Source organism: Gadus macrocephalus, chromosome 4 (genome assembly GCF_031168955.1).
Source record: "Gadus macrocephalus chromosome 4, ASM3116895v1".
NCBI lineage: Eukaryota > Metazoa > Chordata > Actinopteri > Gadiformes > Gadidae > Gadus > Gadus macrocephalus.
This window is the reverse complement of record NC_082385.1, coordinates 34,817,891-34,840,642: the sequence shown is the minus strand read 5'-3', so window position 1 is coordinate 34,840,642 and position 22,752 is coordinate 34,817,891. Positions and strand designations below refer to the sequence as shown.

The 22,752-nt window shown below is 46.6% G+C and overlaps 1 protein-coding gene across 3 annotated transcripts in view; it reads right to left on the bottom strand.

Moving 5' to 3' along the window:
* The window catches only part of fmnl2b (formin-like 2b), a 37,820-nt gene that overhangs the window by 11,140 nt on the left and 3,928 nt on the right, over window positions 1-22,752 (bottom strand). For 2 of the 3 annotated variants that reach the window (XM_060050978.1, XM_060050979.1), the window contains exons 2-19: window positions 22,002-22,085; window positions 21,717-21,797; window positions 20,920-20,996; window positions 18,303-18,386; window positions 15,599-15,745; window positions 13,762-13,888; window positions 13,354-13,430; window positions 11,519-11,612; window positions 9,748-9,822; window positions 9,536-9,646; window positions 7,844-7,993; window positions 6,977-7,078; window positions 6,171-6,373; window positions 5,762-5,865; window positions 4,774-4,959; window positions 2,563-2,583; window positions 2,335-2,459; window positions 1,457-1,659 (exon numbers count right to left, since the gene is read on the bottom strand). In XM_060050978.1, coding sequence (XP_059906961.1) covers window positions 1,457-1,659; window positions 2,335-2,459; window positions 2,563-2,583; window positions 4,774-4,959; window positions 5,762-5,865; window positions 6,171-6,373; window positions 6,977-7,078; window positions 7,844-7,993; window positions 9,536-9,646; window positions 9,748-9,822; window positions 11,519-11,612; window positions 13,354-13,430; window positions 13,762-13,888; window positions 15,599-15,745; window positions 18,303-18,386; window positions 20,920-20,996; window positions 21,717-21,797; window positions 22,002-22,085 — 2,051 coding nt within the window. The remainder of the gene's footprint in view (window positions 1-1,456; window positions 1,660-2,334; window positions 2,460-2,562; window positions 2,584-4,773; window positions 4,960-5,761; window positions 5,866-6,170; window positions 6,374-6,976; window positions 7,079-7,843; window positions 7,994-9,535; window positions 9,647-9,747; window positions 9,823-11,518; window positions 11,613-13,353; window positions 13,431-13,761; window positions 13,889-15,598; window positions 15,746-18,302; window positions 18,387-20,919; window positions 20,997-21,716; window positions 21,798-22,001; window positions 22,086-22,752) is intronic. The other variant, XM_060050980.1, reaches the window with a different exon arrangement.

Below are 22,752 nucleotides of genomic sequence, written 5' to 3'. Positions count from 1 at the left end.
GTCGGTCTGGGTCTAGTCGGTCTTACGTCTGGTTCTAGTCAGTCCTAGGTCTGGTTCTAGTCAGTCTTAGTTCTGGTTCTAGTCGGTCTTTGGTCTGGTTCTAGTCAGTCTTAGGTCTGGTTCTAGTCGGTCTTTGGTCTGGTTCTAGTCAGTCCTAGGTCTGGTTCTAGTCAGTCCTAGGTCTGGTTCTAGTCAGTCTTAGGTCTGGTTCTAGTCGGTCTTAGGTCTGGTTCTCGTCGGTCTTAGGTCTGGTTCTAGTCAGTCCTAGGTCTGGTTCTAGTCGGTCTTAGGTCTGGTTCTAGTCAGTCCTAGGTCTGGTTCTAGTCAGTCTTAGGTCTGGTTCTAGTCGGTCTTTGGTCCGGTTCTAGTCAGTCCTAGGTCTGGTTCTAGTCAGTCTTAGGTCTGGTTCTAGTCGGTCTTTGGTCTGGTTCTAGTCAGTCCTAGGTCTGGTTCTAGTCAGTCTTAGTTCTGGTTCTAGTCGGTCTTTGGTCTGGTTCTAGTCAGTCTTAGGTCTGGTTCTAGTCGGTCTTAGGTCTGGTTCTAGTCAGTCTTAGGTCTGGTTCTAGTCAGTCCTAGGTCTGGTTCTAGTCAGTCTTAGGTCTGGTTCTAGTCGGTCTTAGGTCTGGTTCTAGTCAGTCCTAGGTCTGGTTCTAGTCAGTCTTTGGTCTGGTTCTAGTCGGTCTTTGGTCTGGTTCTAGTCAGTCCTAGGTCTGGTTCTAGTCAGTCTTTGGTCTGGTTCTAGTCGGTCTTTGGTCTGGTTCTAGTCAGTCTTAGGTCTGGTTCTAGTCGGTCTTTGGTCTGGTTCTAGTCGGTCTTTGGTCTGGTTCTAGTCAGTCCTAGGTCTGGTTCTAGTCAGTCCTAGGTCTGGTTCTAGTCAGTCTTAGGTCTGGTTCTAGTCAGTCTTAGGTCTGGTTCTAGTCAGTCCTAGGTCTGGTTCTAGTCAGTCTTAGGTCTGGTTCTAGTCAGTCCTAGGTCTGGTTCTAGTCAGTCTTAGGTCTGGTTCTAGTCGGTCTTTGGTCTGGTTCTAGTCAGTCCTAGGTCTGGTTCTAGTCGGTCTTAGGTCTGGGTCTAGTCGGTCTTTGGTCTGGTTCTAGTCGGTCTTAGGTCTGGTTCTAGTCAGTCTTAGGTCTGGTTCTAGTCAGTCTTAGGTCTGGTTCTAGTCAGTCCTAGGTCTGGTTCTAGTCAGTCCTAGGTCTGGTTCTAGTCAGTCTTAGGTCTGGTTCTAGTCGGTCTTTGGTCTGGTTCTAGTCAGTCCTAGGTCTGGTTCTAGTCAGTCTTAGGTCTGGTTCTAGTCAGTCTTAGGTCTGGTTCTAGTCGGTCTTTGGTCTGGTTCTAGTCAGTCCTAGGTCTGGTTCTAGTCAGTCTTTGGTCTGGTTCTAGTCGGTCTTTGGTCTGGTTCTAGTCAGTCCTAGGTCTGGTTCTAGTCGGTCTTAGGTCTGGGTCTAGTCGGTCTTACGTCTGGATGGCTCTGCAGATGACGTCGGAGTTCTGCCCAGCCTTCCTCAGCGTGATGGCCAGGTTCTTGGCCCGGTTGGCGTCCAGCAGGGACACCCGGCCGGGGCCCTTCTGGGGGGCCTTGTGGCGGGCCAGCGTCATGTCGGGGGCTGCGCCCTGCGCCTTGGTCTTAAACATCTCCTCAAACTGCTCCACGTTCAGCTCCTGCACCACAGCAGCTGTTAGCACTAGCTTAGCACACAGCAGCTGGTAGCACTAGCTTAGCACACAGCAGCTGGTAGCACTAGCTTAGCACACAGCAGCTGTTAGCACTAGCTCAGCACACTGCAGCTGTTAGCAATAGCTTAGCACAAAACAGCTATTAGCACTAGCTTAGAACATAACAGCTGTGAGCAATAGTTTAGTACACCAATATGTACACACATATAGATGCATACATAAATATTTAGATACATATGTACTGTATATACACATGTATATAAATATATTTGTATACATATATGTATATACACATATATGTATACATGTATACTCACATAAAACATACACAAATACACACAGGACCTTCTCAACGTCTATGCTCTTATATGTTCATATATGTATAAATGTATATAAGTGAACGAATATGTTCATAAATGAATATATGCTCACCTGGATGACCTTGTATGTACATATGTATATATATATATATATATATATATATATATATATATATATATATATATATATATATATATATATATATATACATATTGTTGCAACCCGGCAACAATATGTATGTATATGTGTGTCTGTATGTATATGTGTGTTGGTTCACCTGGAGGACCTTGTATATAGATATATATATGTATATATGTATGTATATGTGTGTTGGTTCACCTGGAGGACCTTCTCGTCGTCCAGGTCGTTGAACACGGTGCCGTTGATCTGACTGGGCTTCAGGGCCACCCAGTTGAAGACCGGCATCCGGAACTTAGTCTGGATCGGCTTCTTGATCTTCACCGCTGGAGGTATACATTATACAACAATAAACATACATCCATTATTATACACAGTATAGCATTATAAATACTAAGATAGTACATTTAATGCATGGGGTAAACTTACAGAATAGCTTGAGTGGACCCTCTGATGATGTGAGAGAGAGAGAGATTATTCAAAATGAGAGGGAGAGAGAGAGGGAGAGAGAGAGAGAGAGAAAGAGATAGAGAGAGAGAAAGAGAGGGAGACATAGAGAGAAAGAGGGAGAGAGAAAGAGGGAGAGAGAGAGATTATTCAAAAATAAGTCGTAGGTATATTACTAGTTTATTTTTTACCAGCTGTGTTACAAGTTACTAGCTTACCAGCTGTATTACTAGTGACTGGGTTACCAGCTGTATTACTAGTGACTAGGTTACCAGCTGTATTGGTAGTTACTAGGTTACCAGCTGTATTACTAGTGACTAGGTTACCAGCTGTATTACCAGTGACTAGGTTACCAGCTGTATTGGTAGTTCCTAGGTTACCAGCTGTATTACTAGTGACTGGGTTACCAGCTGTATTACTAGTGACTGGGTTACCAGCTGTATTACTAGTGACTGGGTTACCAGCTGTATTACTAGTGACTGGGTTACCAGCTGTATTACTAGTGACTGGGTTACCAGCTGTATTACTAGTGACTTGGTTACCAGCTGTATTACTAGTGACTAGGTTACCAGCTGTATTACTAGTGACTAGGTTACCAGCTGTATTACTAGTGACTGGGTTACCAGCTGTATTACTAGTGACTAGGTTACCAGCTGTATTACTAGTGACTGGGTTACCAGCTGTATTACTAGTGACTGGGTTACCAGCTGTATTATAGTGACTGGGTTACCAGCTGTATTACTAGTGACTAGGTTACCAGCTGTATTACTAGTGACTAGGTTACCAGCTGTATTACTAGTGACTGGGTTACCAGCTGTATTGGTAGTTACTAGGTTACCAGCTGTATTACTAGTGACTGGGTTACCAGCTGTATTACTAGTGACTAGGTTACCAGCTGTATTACTAGTGACTAGGTTACCAGCTGTATTACTAGTGACTAGGTTACCAGCTGTATTATAGTGACTGGGTTACCAGCTGTATTACTAGTGACTGGGTTACCAGCTGTATTACTAGTGACTGCCAGCTGTATTACTAGTGACTGGGTTACCAGCTGTATTACTAGTGACTAGGTTACCAGCTGTATTACTAGTGACTGGGTTACCAGCTGTATTACTAGTGACTAGGTTACCAGCTGTATTACTAGTGACTAGGTTACCAGCTGTATTACTAGTGACTAGGTTACCAGCTGTATTACTAGTGACTGGGTTACCAGCTGTATTACTAGTGACTGGGTTACCAGCAGTATTACTAGTGACTAGGTTACCAGCTGTATTACTAGTGACTAGATTACCAGCTGTATTACTAGTGACTAGGTTACCAGCTGTATTACTAGTGACTAGGTTACCAGCTGTATTACTAGTGACTGGGTTACCAGCTGTATTACTAGTGACTGGGTTACCAGCTGTATTACTAGTGACTAGGTTACCAGCTGTATTACTAGTGACTGGGTTACCAGCTGTATTACTAGTGACTAGGTTACCAGCTGTATTACTAGTGACTGGGTTACCAGCTGTATTACTAGTTACTAGGTTACCAGCTGTATTACTAGTGACTGGGTTACCAGCTGTATTACTAGTGACTGGGTTACCAGCTGTATTACTCGTGACTAGGTTATCAGCTGTATTACTAGTGACTGGGTTACCAGCTGTATTACTAGTGACTAGGTTACCAGCTGTATTACTAGTGACTGGGTTACCAGCTGTATTACTAGTGACTGGGTTACCAGCTGTATTACTAGTGACTGGGTTACCAGCTGTATTACTAGTGACTGGGTTACCAGCTGTATTACTAGTGACTAGGTTACCAGCTGTATTACTAGTGACTGGGTTACCAGCTGTATTACTCGTGACTAGGTTACCAGCTGTATTGGTAGTTACTAGGTTACCAGCTGTATTGCTAGTGACTAGGTTACCAGCTGTATTACTAGTTACTAGGTTACCAGCTGTATTACTAGTGACTAGGTTACCAGCTGTATTACTAGTGACTAGGTTACCAGCTGTATTACTAGTTACTAGGTTACCAGCTGTATTGGTAGTTACTAGGTTACCAGCTGTATTGGTAGTTACTAGGTTACCAGCTGTATTACTAGTGACTAGGTTACCAGCTGTATTACTAGTTACTAGGTTACCAGCTGTATTGGTAGTTACTAGGTTACCAGCTGTATTGGTAGTTACTAGGTTACCAGGGCCGTACCTGCCAGTCCGGAGTTGAAGATGACAGTGGGGGCCCCCCCACAGCCCGGGAGGGGAGGGGGGGGAGGGGGGGGCATGGGGGAGGCGCAGGAGAGCTCACTGCTGCGGCAGGGAGGAGGAGGTGGAGGAGGTGGAGGAGGAGGAGGTGGAGCCATCCCCGGAGGAGCTGGGTACGCCCCAATGGAGCCTGGAGGAGAGAGAGAGAGAGAGGGGGGGAGAGAGAGAGAGAGAGAGAGAGGGGGGGGGAGAGAGAGAGAGAGAGAGAGAGAGAGAGAGGGAGAGAGAGAGGGGGAGAGGGGGAGAGAGAGAGAGAGAGAGACTTCATAGCTGGTCGTAGAGAACGTCTGGAGACGTCATGGTACAACAGCTTTACCTCCACCCTGGTACTCCACCCTGGTTCTCCACCCTGGTACTACACCCTGGTACTACACCCTGGTACTCCACCCTGGTTCTCCACCCTGGTACTACACCCTGGTACTACACCCTGGTACTCCACCCTGGTACTACACCCTGGTACTCCACCCTGGTTCTCCACCCTGGTACTACACCCTGGTACTCCACCCTGGTACTACACCCTGGTACTACACCCTGGTACTACACCCTGGTACTCCACCCTGGTACTACACCCTGGTTCTCCACCCTGGTACTACACCCTGGTACTACACCCTGGTACTCCACCCTGGTACTCCACCCTGGTTCTCCACCCTGGTACTACACCCTGGTACTACACCCTGGTACTCCACCCTGGTTCTCCACCCTGGTTCTCCACCCTGGTACTACACCCTGGTACTCCACCCTGGTACTCCACCCTGGTACTACACCCTGGTACTCCACCCTGGTTCTCCACCCTGCTTCTCCACCCTGCTTCTCCACCCTGGTACTACACCCTGGTACTCCACCCTGGTACTCCACCCTGGTACTACACCCTGGTACTCCACCCTGGTTCTCCACCCTGGTTCTCCACCCTGCTTCTCCACCCTGGTACCTACCGCTGCCGAGGGCGGGTGGAGGAGGTGGAGGAGGCGGGGGAGGAGCCAGCAGGCCTTCAGCCTCTCCCAGACCGGCTCCCAGGCTGTGATAGGACGGCTCCGTGCTGCAGGCAGCCAACCAACAACAAGACATTAGGACTGTTGTCAGTCAGTCAGTCAGCCAGTCAGTCAGTCAGCCAGTCAGTCAACCATTCAGCCACTCAGTCCGTCAGTCCGTCAGTCCGTCAGTCAGTCAGTCAGTCAGTCAGTCAGTCAGTCAGTCAGCCAGTCAGTCAACCATTCAGCCACTCAGTCCGTCAGTCCGTCAGTCAGTCAGTCAGTCCGTCCGTCCGTCCACCTGTCCACCTGTCTGTCCGTCCGTCCACCTGTCCACCTGTCGTCTGTCCACCTGTCTGTCTGAGAGCCCTACCTTGACGACAGGGTGAGGCAGGGGGGCGGGGAGGGGCAGCCGGAGTCGGCCACGCCCCCGTCCCCCTCTCCTCTCATTGGCTGGTGAGCAGCAGGTCCCCCCGGCGGCTCCGTCAGCTGGCTCTGCCGACGGATGGTCTGGTCCTTCTCCCGCACCATGCGGCGCAGCGTGTGCACCTGGGAGTTAGCGCTCACGTACACCTCCTAGCATAGAGACCTGGGGTTAGCCTAGCATACACCTCCTAGCATAGATACCTGGAGTTAGCCTAGCGTACACCTCCTAGCATAGAGACCTGGGGTTAGCCTAGCACACACCTCCTAGCATAGAGACCTGGAGTTAGCCTAGCATACACCTCCTGGCATAGAGACATGGAGTTAGCCTAGCATACACCTCCTAGCATAGAGACCTGGGGTTAGCCTAGCATACACCTCCTAGCACAGAGACCTGGAGTTAGCCTAGCACACACCTCCTAGCGTGAGGAGATCTGGAGTTAGCCTAGCACACACCTCCTAGCATAGAGACCTGGAGTTAGCCTAGCACACACCTCCTAGCATAGAGACCTGGAGTTAGCCTAGAACACACCTCCTAGCATAGAGACCAGGGGTTAGCCTAGCACACACCTCTTAGCGTAGAGACCTGGGGTTAGGCTAGCATACACCTCCTAGCGTAGAGACCGGGGGTTAGCCTAGCATACACCTCCTAGCGTAGAGACCTGGGGTTAGCCTAGCATACACCTCCTAGCGTAGAGACCTGGGGTTAGCCTAGCATACACCTCCTAGCATAGAGCTAGGTGGCGCCAGTCTCACCCTGGCCTGGTCCAGCTCCTTGTTGGTCTGCATCAGCTGCTTCTCCAGCTCCACGATCTTCACCATCGCCTCATTCTCCACGTCCAGCAGCCGCTCGCTCATCTACACACACACACACACACACACACACACACACACACACACACACACACACACACACACACACACACACACACACACACACACACACACACACACACACACACTATCTGTCAGTCTGTCTGTCTGTCCATCTACCTGTTTTTCTGTCTTCTTGTCTCTTTGTCTGCCCTCCTTTTTGGGAACCTGTCCGTCTACATGTCTGCCTGTCTGACTGTCTGTCTCTCTGTGATCTTCTCTCTAATTACCTGTCTGTCTACCTGTCTGTCAACCTGTCTGTCTGTCTACCTGTCTGTCTACCTGTCTGTCAACCTGTCTGTCTGTCTACCTGTCTGTCAACCTGTCTGTCTGTCTACCTGTCTGTCTGTCTACCCGTCTGTCTCACCGTGTTCAGGCCCTCCTCCACCCTCCACCTGTCTGTCTACCTGTCTGTCTCACCGTGTTCAGGCCCTCCTCCAGCTCCTCCACCCTCTACCTGTCTGTCTGTCTACCCGTCTGTCTCACCGTGTTCAGGCCCTCCTCCAGCTCCTCCACCCTCTACCTGTCTGTCTGTCTACCCGGCTGTCTCACCGTGTTCATGCCCTCCTCCAGCTCCTCCACCCTCTACCTGTCTGTCTGTCTACCCGTCTGTCTCACTGTGTTCATGCCCTCCTCCAGCTCCTCCACCCTCTACCTGTCTGTCTGTCTACCCGTCTGTCTCACCGTGTTCATGCCCTCCTCCAGCTCCTCCACCCTCTACCTGTCTGTCTGTCTACCCGTCTGTCTCACCGTGTTCATGCCCTCCTCCAGCTCCTCCACCCGCTCCAGCGCGGCCGTCTTGGTCTCTGCGTCCTCCAGCAGCGTCCCCACGTCGAACACGTTGTCCAGGTAGGCCTGGATCTGCACCTGCAGTCGGTCGCTCTCCGTGGAGCGCAGCCGCTGCACACACACACACACACACACACGCGCACGCACACGCACACGCACACACCAGATGGTCTGCCTCAGGTATAAAGACTGGTCTGCAAACACTGTACCTCTGGGGGTCTCTAGGGCCTGGTGGGTGTACCTCTGGGGGTCTTGAGTGTGTGTACCTCTGGGGGTCTCTAGGGCCTGGTGTGTGTACCTCTGGGGGTCTCTAGGGCCTGGTGGGTGTACCTCTGGGGGTCTTGAGTGTGTGTACCTCTGGGGGTCTCTAGGGCCTGGTGGGTGTACCTCTGGGGGTCTTGAGTGTGTGTACCTCTGGGGGTCTCTAGGGCCTGGTGGGTGTACCTCTGGGGGTCTCTAGGGCCTGGTGGGTGTACCTCTGGGGGTCTCTAGGGCCTGGTGGGTGTACCTCTGGGGGTCTTGAGTGTGTGTACCTCTGGGGGTCTCTAGGGCCTGGTGTGTGTACCTCTGGGGGTCTCTAGGGCCTGGTGGGTGTACCTCTGGGGGTCTTGAGTGTGTGTACCTCTGGGGGTCTCTAGGGCCTGGTGGGTGTACCTCTGGGGGTCTTGAGTGTGTGTACCTCTGGGGGTCTCTAGGGCCTGGTGTGTGTACCTCTGGGGGTCTCTAGGGCCTGGTGGGTGTACCTCTGGGGGTCTCGAGTGTGTGTACCTCTGGGGGTCTCTAGGGCCTGGTGTGTGTACCTCTGGGGGTCTTGAGTGTGTGTACCTCTGGGGGGCTCTAGGGCCTGGTGGGTGTACCTCTGGGGGGCTCTAGGGCCTGGTGGGTGTACCTCTGGGGGTCTCTAGGGCCTGGTGGGTGTACCTCTGGGGGGCTCTAGGGCCTGGTGGGTGTACCTCTGGGGGTCTTGAGTGTGTGTACCTCTGGGGGTCTCTAGGGCCTGGTGTGTGTACCTCTGGGGGTCTCTAGGGCCTGGTGGGTGTACCTCTGGGGGTCTTGAGTGTGTGTACCTCTGGGGGTCTCTAGGGCCTGGTGGGTGTACCTCTGGGGGTCTTGAGTGTGTGTACCTCTGGGGGTCTCTAGGGCCTGGTGGGTGTACCTCTGGGGGTCTCTAGGGCCTGGTGGGTGTACCTCTGGGGTCTCTAGGGCCTGGTGGGTGTACCTCTGGGGGGCTCTAGGGCCTGGTGGGTGTACCTCTGGGGGTCTCTAGGGCCTGGTGGGTGTACCTCTGGGGGTCTCTAGGGCCTGGTGGGTGTACCTCTGGGGGTCTCTAGGGCCTGGTGGGTGTACCTCTGGGGGTCTCTAGGGCCTGGTGGGTGTACCTCTGGGGGTCTCTAGGGCCTGGTGGGTGTACCTCTGGGGGTCTCTAGGGCCTGGTGGGTGTACCTCTGGGGGTCTCTAGGGCCTGGTGGGTGTACCTCTGGGGGTCTCTAGGGCCTGGTGGGTGTACCTCTGGGGGGCTCTAGGGCCTGGTGGGTGTACCTCTGGGGGTCTCGAGTGTGTGTACCTCTGGGGGTCTCTAGGGCCTGGTGGGTGTACCTCTGGGGGGCTCTAGGGCCTGGTGTGTGTACCTCTGGGGGTCTCGAGTGTGCGTACCTCGAGGTGGTCGTCGAGGGCCAGCTTGGTGAAGTCGTACTGCAGGTGGACTCTGAAGTTCATGTCCTCTACGGAGTGGACCACGATGTTGATGAACTGCATACAGGCTACCTAGCAACCGCAGCCATGACAACCAACACAACCACAACATCAAGCACAACCAGGGCGGGGGGTCCATCACATAGCGGTGGTCCCAGAACAGAGATACCTACCATAAAGTCGATGTTATCGTCTTCGTTCTTAAAATGTTCCATCAGCTTTTCAAAACGCATCGACTCTGAGCAGACCTGCAAGAACCAATCAACCAATCAACGATCCATACAGCGACCAATCAATATAGAATTCAACACACCAAATAGCCTCTGAATATTGGATCATAGGATGATAAGAGACGTAGTATCAGAGACAGACTTACTGTTTTAAAGTAGTTCAGTGAGACAGACTTACTGTTTTAAAGTAGTTCAGTGAGACAGACTTACTGTTTTAAAGTAGTTCAGTGAGACAGACTTACTGTTTTAAAGTAGTTCAGTGAGACAGACTTACTGTTTTAAAGTAGTTCAGTGAGACAGACTTACTGTTTTAAAGTAGTTCAGTGAGACAGACTTACTGTTTTAAAGTAGTTTAGTGAGACAGACTTACTGTTTTAAAGTAGTTCAGTGAGACAGACTTACTGTTTTAAAGTAGTTTAGTGAGACAGACTTACTGTTTTAAAGTAGTTCAGTGAGACAGACTTACTGTTTTAAAGTAGTTTAGTGAGACAGACTTACTGTTTTAAAGTAGTTTAGTGAGACAGACTTACTGTTTTAAAGTAGTTTAGTGAGACAGACTTACTGTTTTAAAGTAGTTCAGTGAGACAGACTTACTGTTTTAAAGTAGTTCAGTGAGACAGACTTACTGTTTTAAAGTAGTTTAGTGAGACAGACTTACTGTTTTAAAGTAGTTTAGTGAGACAGACTTACTGTTTTAAAGTAGTTTAGTGAGACAGACTTACTGTTTTAAAGTAGTTTAGTGAGACAGACTTACTGTTTTAAAGTAGTTTAGTGAGACAGACTTACTGTTTTAAAGTAGTTCAGTGAGACAGACTTACTGTTTTAAAGTAGTTTAGTGAGACAGACTTACTGTTTTAAAGTAGTTTAGTGAGACAGACTTACTGTTTTAAAGTAGTTTAGTGAGACAGACTTACTGTTTTAAAGTAGTTTAGTGAGACAGACTTACTGTTTTAAAGTAGTTTAGTGAGACAGACTTACTGTTTTAAAGTAGTTTAGTGAGACAGACTTACTGTTTTAAAGTAGTTCAGTGAGACAGACTTACTGTTTTAAAGTAGTTCAGTGAGACAGACTTACTGTTTTAAAGTAGTTTAGTGAGACAGACTTACTGTTTTAAAGTAGTTTAGTGAGACAGACTTACTGTTTTAAAGTAGTTCAGTGAGACAGACTTACTGTTTTAAAGTAGTTCAGTGAGACAGACTTACTGTTTTAAAGTAGTTCAGTGAGACAGACTTACTGTTTTAAAGTAGTTCAGTGAGACTGACTTACTGTTTTAAAGTAGTTCAGTGAGACAGACTTACTGTTTTAAAGTAGTTCAGTGAGACAGACTTACTGTTTTAAAGTAGTTCAGTGAGACAGACTTACTGTTTTAAAGTAGTTCAGTGAGACAGACTTACTGTTTTAAAGTAGTTTAGTGAGACAGACTTACTGTTTTAAAGTAGTTTAGTGAGACAGACTTACTGTTTTAAAGTAGTTCAGTGAGACAGACTTACTGTTTTAAAGTAGTTTAGTGAGACAGACTTACTGTTTTAAAGTAGTTTAGTGAGACAGACTTACTGTTTTAAAGTAGTTTAGTGAGACAGACTTACTGTTTTAAAGTAGTTTAGTGAGACAGACTTACTGTTTTAAAGTAGTTCAGTGAGACAGACTTACTGTTTTAAAGTAGTTCAGTGAGACAGACTTACTGTTTTAAAGTAGTTTAGTGAGACAGACTTACTGTTTTAAAGTTGTCGAAGGCAGACAGGATGATCTCATGGCCTCCTCTCACCAGACAGACAGCAGCCAACAATTCCAAGACCAAGGCCTTAGTCCTACAGACAGACAGACAGACAGACAGACAGACAGACAGACTTTCTAAATATACGCCTTTAAACCAAATCGAACTACAGCCTATACTTGCATTCTGTCCTATCGTTGGTTTGCATACAGATACGGAAATATGTGTAAACATAGGCCAAAGATACAGGGAGAGGAGAGAGGAAACAAGAAGAGGAGAGAGGATACAGGGAGAGGAGAGAGGATACAGGGAGAGAAGAGAGGATACAGGGAGATGAGAGAGGAGAGAGGATGCAGGGAGAGTGATCGTGATTCCTCTGTCAGTGTGACTGATGCTCCCACAGTATCCAGCTGTACGTTAGTCTCTGTCCTGTTCACCACAGTACGATTATAACATAATTTTATTATTATTAGAGACGCAAGAGCATCGCACACGTCACACACCTGTGTGTGTGTGTGTGTGTGTGTGTGAGCGCGTGTGAGTGTATCGGTGTGTGAGTACGTTTTTTTATGTATGTGTGTGTAGGTATTTGTGTGCAAGTATGGCTGTGTATTTATGTGTACGTATATGTGTGTGTACGTATGTGTATGTGTACGTGTGTGTAGATATGTGTGTGTAGGTATGTGAATGTGTGTGTAGGTATGTGTGTGTGTGTGTGTGTGTGTGTGTACGTATGTGTGTGTGTAGGAATGCGTGTGTGTTTGTGTTTACCTGGGGTTAGGGTGTGTGTTTGTGTTTACCTGGGGTTAGGGTTAGGGTGTGTGTTTGTGTTTACCTGGGGTTAGGGTGTGTGTTTGTGTTTACCTGGGGTTAGGGTGAGCGTGTGTGTTTGTGTTTACCTGGGGTTAGCGTGTGTGTTTGTGTTTACCTGGGGTTAGGGTTAGCGTGTGTGTTTGTGTTTACCTGGGGTTAGGGTGTGTGTTTGTGTTTACCTGGGGTTAGGGTGAGCGTGTGTGTTTGTGTTTACCTGGGGTTAGGGTGTGTGTTTGTGTTTACCTGGGGTTAGGGTGAGCGTGTGTGTTTGTGTTTACCTGGGGTTAGCGTGTGTGTTTGTGTTTACCTGGGGTTAGGGTGAGCGTGTGTGTTTGTGTTTACCTGGGGTTAGCGTGTGTGTTTGTGTTTACCTGGGGTTAGGGTGTGTGTTTGTGTTTACCTGGGGTTAGGGTGAGCGTGTGTGTTTGTGTTTACCTGGGGTTAGCGTGTGTGTTTGTGTTTACCTGGGGTTAGGGTGTGTGTTTGTGTTTACCTGGGGTTAGGGTTAGGGTGTGTGTTTGTGTTTACCTGGGGTTAGGGTGTGTGTTTGTGTTTACCTGGGGTTAGGGTGTGTGTTTGTGTTTACCTGGGGTTAGGGTTAGGGTGTGTGTTTGTGTTTACCTGGGGTTAGGGTGTGTGTTTGTGTTTACCTGGGGTTAGCGTGTGTGTTTGTGTTTACCTGGGGTTAGGGTTAGCGTGTGTGTTTGTGTTTACCTGGGGTTAGGGTGTGTGTTTGTGTTTACCTGGGGTTAGGGTTAGGGTGTGTGTTTGTGTTTACCTGGGGTTAGCGTGTGTGTTTGTGTTTACCTGGGGTTAGCGTGTGTGTTTGTGTTTACCTGGGGTTAGGGTGAGCGTGTGTGTTTGTGTTTACCTGGGGTTAGCGTGTGTGTTTGTGTTTACCTGGGGTTAGGGTTAGCGTGTGTGTTTGTGTTTACCTGGGGTTAGGGTGTGTGTTTGTGTTTACCTGGGGTTAGTATGTGTGTTTGTGTTTACCTGGGGTTAGCGTGTGTATTTGTGTTTACCTGGGGTTTCTGTTGTTGAGACTCAGGGCGATCTCATTCACAGCATGAGGGTGAGACATGACCATGTTGAAGCCATACTGGGACACGTACGGGGAGAGAGGCAGACGGACGGACAGACAGACAGGCACACAGAAAGACATACAGGTAAAGAGGCCGACATACACAGTCAGACAGACAGACAGACAGACAAAGGACAGTAGAAGAAAAAACAGTTACTTGGTACAAGATGGAAGCTCTCGATGTGTGTGTGTGTGTGTGTATGTGTGTGTGTGTGTGTGTGTGTGTGTGTGTGTGTGTAAAAAACAGTTACTTGGTACAAGATGGAAGCTCTCGATGTGTGTGTGTGTGTGTGTATGTGTGTGTGTGTGTGTGTGTGTGTGTGTGTGTGTGTGTGTGTGTGTGTCTCACCTGGTAGTTCATCACAGCTCGCAGACACATCACACACACGTGGACGTCATCCTTCTTACACACGAGACGAGAGTTCTTCAGAGTCCGTCTGCTTGGCAACGTGTTGGAGCGCGTCACTAGAGCAGAGCTGATACACACAACACGCACCATAATACACACTGTATACACAACAAACACCTTAATACACACTGTACACACAACACGCACCATAATACACACTGTATACACAACACGCACCTTAATACACACTGTACACACAACACGCACCATAATACACACTGTACACACAACACGCACCTTAATACACACTGTACACACAACACGCACCTTAATACACACAACACGCACCTTAATACACACTGTATACACACAACACGCACCTTAATACACACTGTACACACAACACGCACCTTAATACACACAACACGCACCTTAATACACACTGTATACACACCACACACACCTTAATACACACTGTATACACAACACGCACCTTAATACACACTGTACACACAACACGCACCTTAATACACACTGTACACACAACACGCACCTTAATACACACAACACGCACCTTAATACACACTGTATACACACCACACACACCTTAATACACACTGTATACACAACACGCACCTTAATACACACTGTACACACAACACACACCTTAATACACACTGTACACACAACACGCACCTTAATACACACAACACACACCTTAATACACACTGTATACACACAACACGCACCTTAATACACACAACACGCACCTTAATACACACTGTATACACACCACACACACCTAAATACACACTGTATACACACAATACACACCTTAATACACACTGTATACACACAACACACACCTTAATACACACTGTATACACACAATACACACCTTAATACACACTGTATACACACAACACGCACCTTAATACACACTGTACACACAACACGCACCTTAATACACACAACACACACCTTAATACACACTGTATACACACAACACGCACCTTAATACACACAACACGCACCATAATACACACTGTATACACAACAAACACCTTAATACACACTGTACACACAACACGCACCTTAATACACACTGTATACACACAACACACACCTTAATACACACTGTACACACAACACGCACCTTAATACACACAACACACACCTTAATACACACTGTATACACACAACACGCACCTTAATACACACTGTACACACAACACGCACCTTAATACACACTGTATACACACAACACGCACCTTAATACACACAACACGCACCTTAATACACACAACACGCACCTTAATACACACTGTATACACACAACACACACCTTAATACACACTGTATACACACCACACACACCTAAATACACACTGTATACACACAATACACACCTTAATACACACTGTATACACACAACACACACCTTAATACACACTGTATACACACAACACACCTTAATACACACTGTACACACAACACGCACCTTAATACACACTGTATACACACAACACGCACCTTAATACACACTGTATACACACAACACACCTTAATACACACTGTATACACACATCATATCCCTTAATACATAGAGGTACTACACACTATATACACACAATATACCTTAGTACATAGAGGTAAGACGTACTATATACTCACAATATACCTTAATACATAGAGGAACACCAAGAACTACCCCTTTAATACATAGAGGTAATACGTACTATATACACACAGTACAGAGGTAATACATACTATACACACACTACAGAGTGTGTATGTGTATGGTGTATGGTGTGTGTGTGTGTGTGTGTGTCTGTACCTGATAGAGAGGCGTGATGCTCGGGGGATGTTGTGACCGGAGGAGGGGGAGGGGAGGTTGTTGTCATGGAGATCCTCGATGGACCGACTCCAAGGAGAGTCGACGGACGCAGCTTCGCTGCTCCCCTCGCACTGCTCCCCGTCAAACCTGGTGTCACACACACACACACACACACACACACACACACACACACACACACACACCAGTTTCTCTAAACCAGTTTACCTGTTCCTACACACAATATCACTTAACTGTTGGTATACTGGGGGAAATAGAAGTACTCTGACAGCAGTACTTAGGTGTTGGTGTACTGTAGTATAAGTACTCACGTGTTGGTGTACTGTAGTATAAGTACTCACGTGTTGGTGTACTGTAGTATACTGTAAGTACTCACGTGTTGGTGTACTGTAGTATAAGTACTCACGTGTTGGTGTACTGTAGTATAAGTACTCACGTGTTGGTGTACTGTAGTATAAGTACTCACGTGTTGGCGTACTGTAGTATAAGTACTCACGTGTTGGCGTACTGTAGTATAAGTACTCACGTGTTGGTGTACTGTAGTGTAAGTACTCACGTGTTGGTGTACTGTAGTATAAGTACTCACGTGTTGGTGTACTGTAGTATAAGTACTCACGTGTTGGTGTACTGTAGTATAAGTACTCACGTGTTGGTGTACTGTAGTATAAGTACTCACGTGTTGGTGTACTGTAGTATAAGTACTCACGTGTTGGGGTACTGTAGTATAAGTACTCACGTGTTGGTGTACTGTAGTATAAGTACTCACGTGTTGGTGTACTGTAGTATAAGTACTCACGTGTTGGCGTACTGTAGTATAAGTACTCACGTGTTGGCGTACTGTAGTATAAGTACTCACGTGTTGGGGTACTGTAGTATAAGTACTCACGTGTTGGGGTACTGTAGTATAAGTACTCACGTGTTGGTGTACTGTAGTATAAGTACTCACGTGTTGTCGTACTGTAGTATAAGTACTCACGTGTTGGCGTACTGTAGTATAAGTACTCACGTGTTGTCGTACTGTAGTATAAGTACTCACGTGTTGGTGTACTGTAGTATAAGTACTCACGTGTTGGCGTACTGTAGTATAAGTACTCACGTGTTGGTGTACTGTAGTATAAGTACTCACGTGTTGGTGTACTGTAGTATAAGTACTCACGTGTTGGTGTACTGTAGTATAAGTACTCACGTGTTGGTGTACTGTAGTATAAGTACTCACGTGTTGTCGTACTGTAGTATAAGTACTCACGTGTTGGTGTACTGTAGTATAAGTACTCACGTGTTGTCGTACTGTAGTATAAGTACTCACGTGTTGTCGTACTGTAGTATAAGTACTCACGTGTTGGTGTACTGTAGTATAAGTACTCACGTGTTGGCGTACTGTAGTATAAGTACTCACGTGTTGGCGTACTGTAGTATAAGTACTCACGTGTTGGTGTACTGTAGTATAAGTACTCACGTGTTGTCGTACTGTAGTATAAGTACTCACGTGTTGGTGTACTGTAGTATAAGTACTCACGTGTTGTCGTACTGTAGTATAAGTACTCACGTGTTGTCGTACTGTAGTATAAGTACTCACGTGTTGGCGTACTGTAGTATAAGTACTCACGTGTTGGTGTACTGTAGTATAAGTACTCACGTGTTGTCGTACTGTAGTATAAGTACTCACGTGTTGGGGTACTGTAGTATAAGTACTCACGTGTTGGTGTACTGTAGTATAAGTACTCACGTGTTGTCGTACTGTAGTATAAGTACACACGTGTTGGTGTACTGTAGTATAAGTACTCACGTGTTGTCGTACTGTAGTATAAGTACTCACGTGTTGTCGTACTGTAGTATAAGTACTCACGTGTTGGCGTACTGTAGTATAAGTACTCACGTGTTGTCGTACTGTAGTATAAGTACTCACGTGTTGGCGTACTGTAGTATAAGTACTCACGTGTTGGTGTACTGTAGTATAAGTACTCACGTGTTGTCGTACTGTAGTATAAGTACTCACGTGTTGTCGTACTGTAGTATAAGTACTCACGTGTTGTCGTACTGTAGTATAAGTACTCACGTGTTGTCGTACTGTAGTATAAGTACTCACGTGTTGGTGTACTGTAGTATAAGTACTCACGTGTTGTCGTACTGTAGTATAAGTACTCACGTGTTGTCGTACTGTAGTATAAGTACTCACGTGTTGGTGTACTGTAGTATAAGTACTCACGTGTTGTCGTACTGTAGTATAAGTACTCACGTGTTGTCGTACTGTAGTATAAGTACTCACGTGTTGTCGTACTGTAGTATAAGTACTCACGTGTTGGCGTACTGTAGTATAAGTACTCACGTGTTGGCGTACTGTAGTATAAGTACTCACGTGTTGGCGTACTGTAGTATAAGTACTCACGTGTTGGGGTACTGTAGTATAAGTACTCATGTGTTGGTGTACTGTAGTATAAGTACTCACGTGTTGGGGTACTGTAGTATAAGTACTCATGTGTTGGTGTACTGTAGTATAAGTACTCACGTGTTGGGGTACTGTAGTATAAGTACTCACGTGTTGGCGTACTGTAGTATAAGTACTCACGTGTTGGTGTACTGTAGTATAAGTACTCACGTGTTGGTGTACTGTAGTATAAGTACTCACGTGTTGGTGTACTGTAGTATAAGTACTCACGTGTTGGTGTACTGTAGTATAAGTACTCACGTGTTGGCGTACTGGGCGAAGGAGAGGTATTCCACCAGAACATTCAGTCCCTGGTTCTCCTCGTTCAAGAACTCTCGGACCCAGCTGTGGGATCAGAGAGACGCATATATAGTATATATCTATATAGACATACTGTATATACATATTTACATACACAATATATATATATATATATATGTATCTATATATATATTATGTATACAGTATATAATATATGTAAATCTATATATATATATTTATACCATGGTCCAGGGGAATACTCGATTTGGATTGGCTGCATGGTGTCCATTCATCCCTGATATATGGACACCTGCTAAGTAGTTCCAGTCAAATTGTCTGTTTAGCCTTCAAAACAAGAGCTTATACATTGTGTAAAATGCATCAAACTTTAATCAGAAGTCCCGGTTATAGGCTATTGACCCTATAGGGGGATTATTTGTTTATCAACAAGGCAGATGCGCGCGCAGAAAGATGGCAAAAACATAATTTGTTTGACCAGTTGCCATGGTTATCTCTTTGTGGTTAATTTGTAGTTGCTGTGTTAATTAGCGATTATGTCAGCTGACTGTTGCATTAAACTGTTATCGGACAATGCGGTTATATGCTATAGACCCCATAGTATCTGTGGTATGAAGGCTGGGACGAATTTCGAATTATAATTATGTACAATCCATAACGTTAGCTCTCTGGCTCATAGCTCAGCGGAATAGAATATCTCCCGTTGCCAATTCGTGGCTACGGTCCGTCCTATTTATGTGAAAAACTTTATATTTGGATTGTAAAATGCATGAAAATATATATGAATGATCTTAATTTATTTTCCTTGGCAAGTGACCATGGTATAAGCGGGATAATGCCCTTCGAGGTGTCAAAAACATGTTTGATGGATCGTAATTAAAGGGGACTACTTTTTGAGGGAGATGTACTCAAACAGAGCATACAACAGAGCAAAGCATGTAGTCTGGCTGAACGGAAGTGGACAGCGTCTATTGCCTAGCGTCGGATTTGGCCGCGACTCCTCCCCTTCCGGTTGCTGGCGTTCCCGTATTGTGCTCCCCCTCAAACTCGGAAACTAGGCAGTATGGCGAGTTTTGAAGAGGACTTTGACGGCGCTGTAAAGTTGGCATGTTTGGCTCTTTCCGTCGAAAATTGCAAAGAACTGCAAAAGATTTGCTTACAGCATTTGCTGAGGAAGAAAGATGTTCTATTTTGCATGGACACCGCTGCTGCTTCCCGGGCTTAGCCCCGCCCTAGACGATTGTGATTGGTTTAAAGAAATAAAAACAGGTCCACCCAGTTTCCCCACGGATAGACGGCTCGAGGTAGCGTGGCAACAGACCATTCTACTTGCTGTAGTTTGGTCTGGCTTTGCGAGACTAATAAGCATGCAATACGAATAAGAAAAAGCATAATTATTTAAGTATTTGAATTGTTTTATTATGTTGGCAAGCAAGAAGTAGAATAAATGGGATAATCAGTCTTATTAAAACGGTTTGTGCAACCAACGGCACAACAAGACATGATTGCGGCTCTTGTCGCTCCCGTCTCTTGCTGCCAGCGACATGCGCGTAGAGCGGGGAGTGACGTAGAGTGACGTAGACTGATAATCCCTCTAGAGTATCTGTGGTATAAAGGCTGGGACAAATTATAAATATGTACACTTTATGTTGAAAGTATAGGCCGTCGCGATTCCCGTTGAAACGAATGGAGCGGTGATTATTCTTCTAAACGAGAGCTGGTCAATTATGAAAAATGCATTAAACTGTAATCAGACAACGCGGTTATATGCTATAGACCCTAGTGTAACTGTGGTATAAAGACTGGGATGAATTTCGAATTATGAATATGTACAATGCATAACGTTAGCTCATAGCTGAGTGGACTATACCTCCCGTTGACAAGTCGTAGCTAAGGTCCGTCCTATTTACAGGAGTGAACTACGTTTCCGTTGCATAAGAACCTTACAGGAGGGTAATGGTTGTTCCAGGAATTAGTCAAACCCTCAGGGGTTACCAGGGAAACAAAGTTATGGCTTGTGAAAAACTTTATATTTGGATTGTAAAAAGCATGAAAATATGAATTAATGGTCTTCATTTCTTTTCTTCTGCAAGTGACGGTGGTATAAGCGGGATAATGCCCTTCGAGGTGTCCATTATCAGGATGGAGCGTCGGCTCTCAGGCCTCCGCGTCGTCCATTAATAATGGACACCTCGTTGGGCATTATCCCTTACATATATACAGTATATATACTATATATATATATACACATAATATATTATGCATATATATATTATATGTATATACAGTATACATACATATGTGGAGGGAGACAGACAGGTAGGGAGACAGACAGGTACCCTATGTGGTTTGTGTGGAGGGAGACAGACAGGTAGAGAGACAGATAGGTACCCTATGTGGTTTGTGTGGAGGGAGACAGACAGGTAGAGAGACAGATAGGTACCCTATGTGGTTTGTGCGGAGGGAGACAGACAGGTAGAGAGACAGACAGGTACCCTATGTGGTTTGTGCGGAGGGAGACAGACAGGTAGAGAGACAGACAGGTACCCTATGTGGTTTGTGCGGAGGGAGACAGACAGGTAGAGAGACAGACAGGTACCCTATGTGGTTTGTGCGGAGGGAGATCTCCAGCTCTCTCAGGGTCTGGGTCGACTCTTGGACCCGCCTCCGGAACTTCTAGAGACCAATCACAACACTGCATTACAACCAATCACAGCTCTGCTCTAAGCCAGTAGGACTGCTGGACCAGAGGTTCTATAACCCAGTAGGACTGCTGGACCAGAGGTTCTATAACCCAGTAGGACTGCTGGACCAGAGGTCCTATAACCCAGTAGGACTGCTGGACCAGAGGTTCTGCTATAACCCAGTAGGACTGCTGGACCAGAGGTCCTATAACCCAGTAGGACTGCTGGACCAGAGGTTCTATAACCCAGTAGGACTGCTGGACCAGAGGTTATATAACCCAGTAGGACTGCTGGACCAGAGGTCCTATAACCCAGTAGGACTGCTGGACCAGAGGTTATATAACCCAGTAGGACTGCTGGACCAGAGGTTCTATAACCCAGTAGGACTGCTGGACCAGAGGTTCTATAACCCAGTAGGACTGCTGGACCAGAGGTTCTATAACCCAGTAGGACTGCTGGACCAGAGGTTCTATAACCCAGTAGGACTGCTGGACCAGAGGTTCTATAACCCAGTAGGACTGCTGGACCAGAGGTTCTATAACCCAGTAGGACTGCTGGACCAGAGGTTCTATAACCCAGTAGGACTGCTGGACCAGAGGTCCTATAACCCAGTAGGACTGCTGGACCAGAGGTTCTGCTATAACCCAGTAGGACTGCTGGACCAGAGGTTCTATAACCCAGTAGGACTGCTGGACCCTTGTAGTGGGCTCACCTTGCGGGTGACGGCCGGGTCCAGGAAGCTGTGCAGGCGGTGGATGTAGGTGTGAGGGGGGTTCTTCACCTGGAAACGCTCCTAACACAACACACAACCACACACGTTATACACACAATATAACACACACATCATAGACATTAAACACACAGGTATACACACTATACACAATATAACACACAATATACAAAAGCTATAATAACAATATAATAACACATAGCATGACCCCAGACCCCTGACCCTACTAGGGTCATGAGAGGGTCCGGGGTCATGACCTCTCCCTACCTGGTCACAGATCAGCTCCCACTTCTTCTCGTTGTCGTAGCAACGCAGCAGTCGTACCTTGTCAGGGGGGAGGTTCATAGAGTTCTGAGAGAGAGAGAGAGAGAGAGAGAGAGAGAGAGAGAGAGAGAGAGAGAGAGAGAGAGAGAGAGAGAGAGAGAGAGAGAGAGAGAGAGAGAGAGAGAGAGAGAGAGAGAGAGAGAGAGAGAGAGAGAGAGAGAGAGAGAGAGAGGATATATGAGGAGACATATAGATGGTTTGATTTTGTGCCCATAATTTAATAGACAAAAAAAACACAAACAGCATTTCTGATTTAGGATTTTTTAAGATCCAAAATGTCTCAAAGTACAGCAGGAAGGTCTCTTCCCCCTGGAGTTTGGTTCAAGTTAAAATAAAAGACTTGAACCAAAAAAAAAAATACTGCTTGTTTTTCAACGACGGAAAATGGCCGTAGCAGCAATGAAACACCAATAAACTTGTGAATTCCCAGACAGGGGTTGTTGAAATAGTGTGTGAGCTGGGTTTGCACAGCTGACGGAGAGCTGCTGAGGGGTCTCCTTAGTAACGGAGTCGGAGTAGTATAGGAGTAGTATACTTTGGCTAAACGGTCCGGGGGAAACTCCAACTTCAAGTTTTAAATTCTGCATCGCCAAACAAGCCTTTACATTCGCCATATTAACGCTATGTACGCCACATCTACGCACCGCGGTCCACCTCGGTAACCACATTGAAGTGCCTGTACCGTGACGGTTTG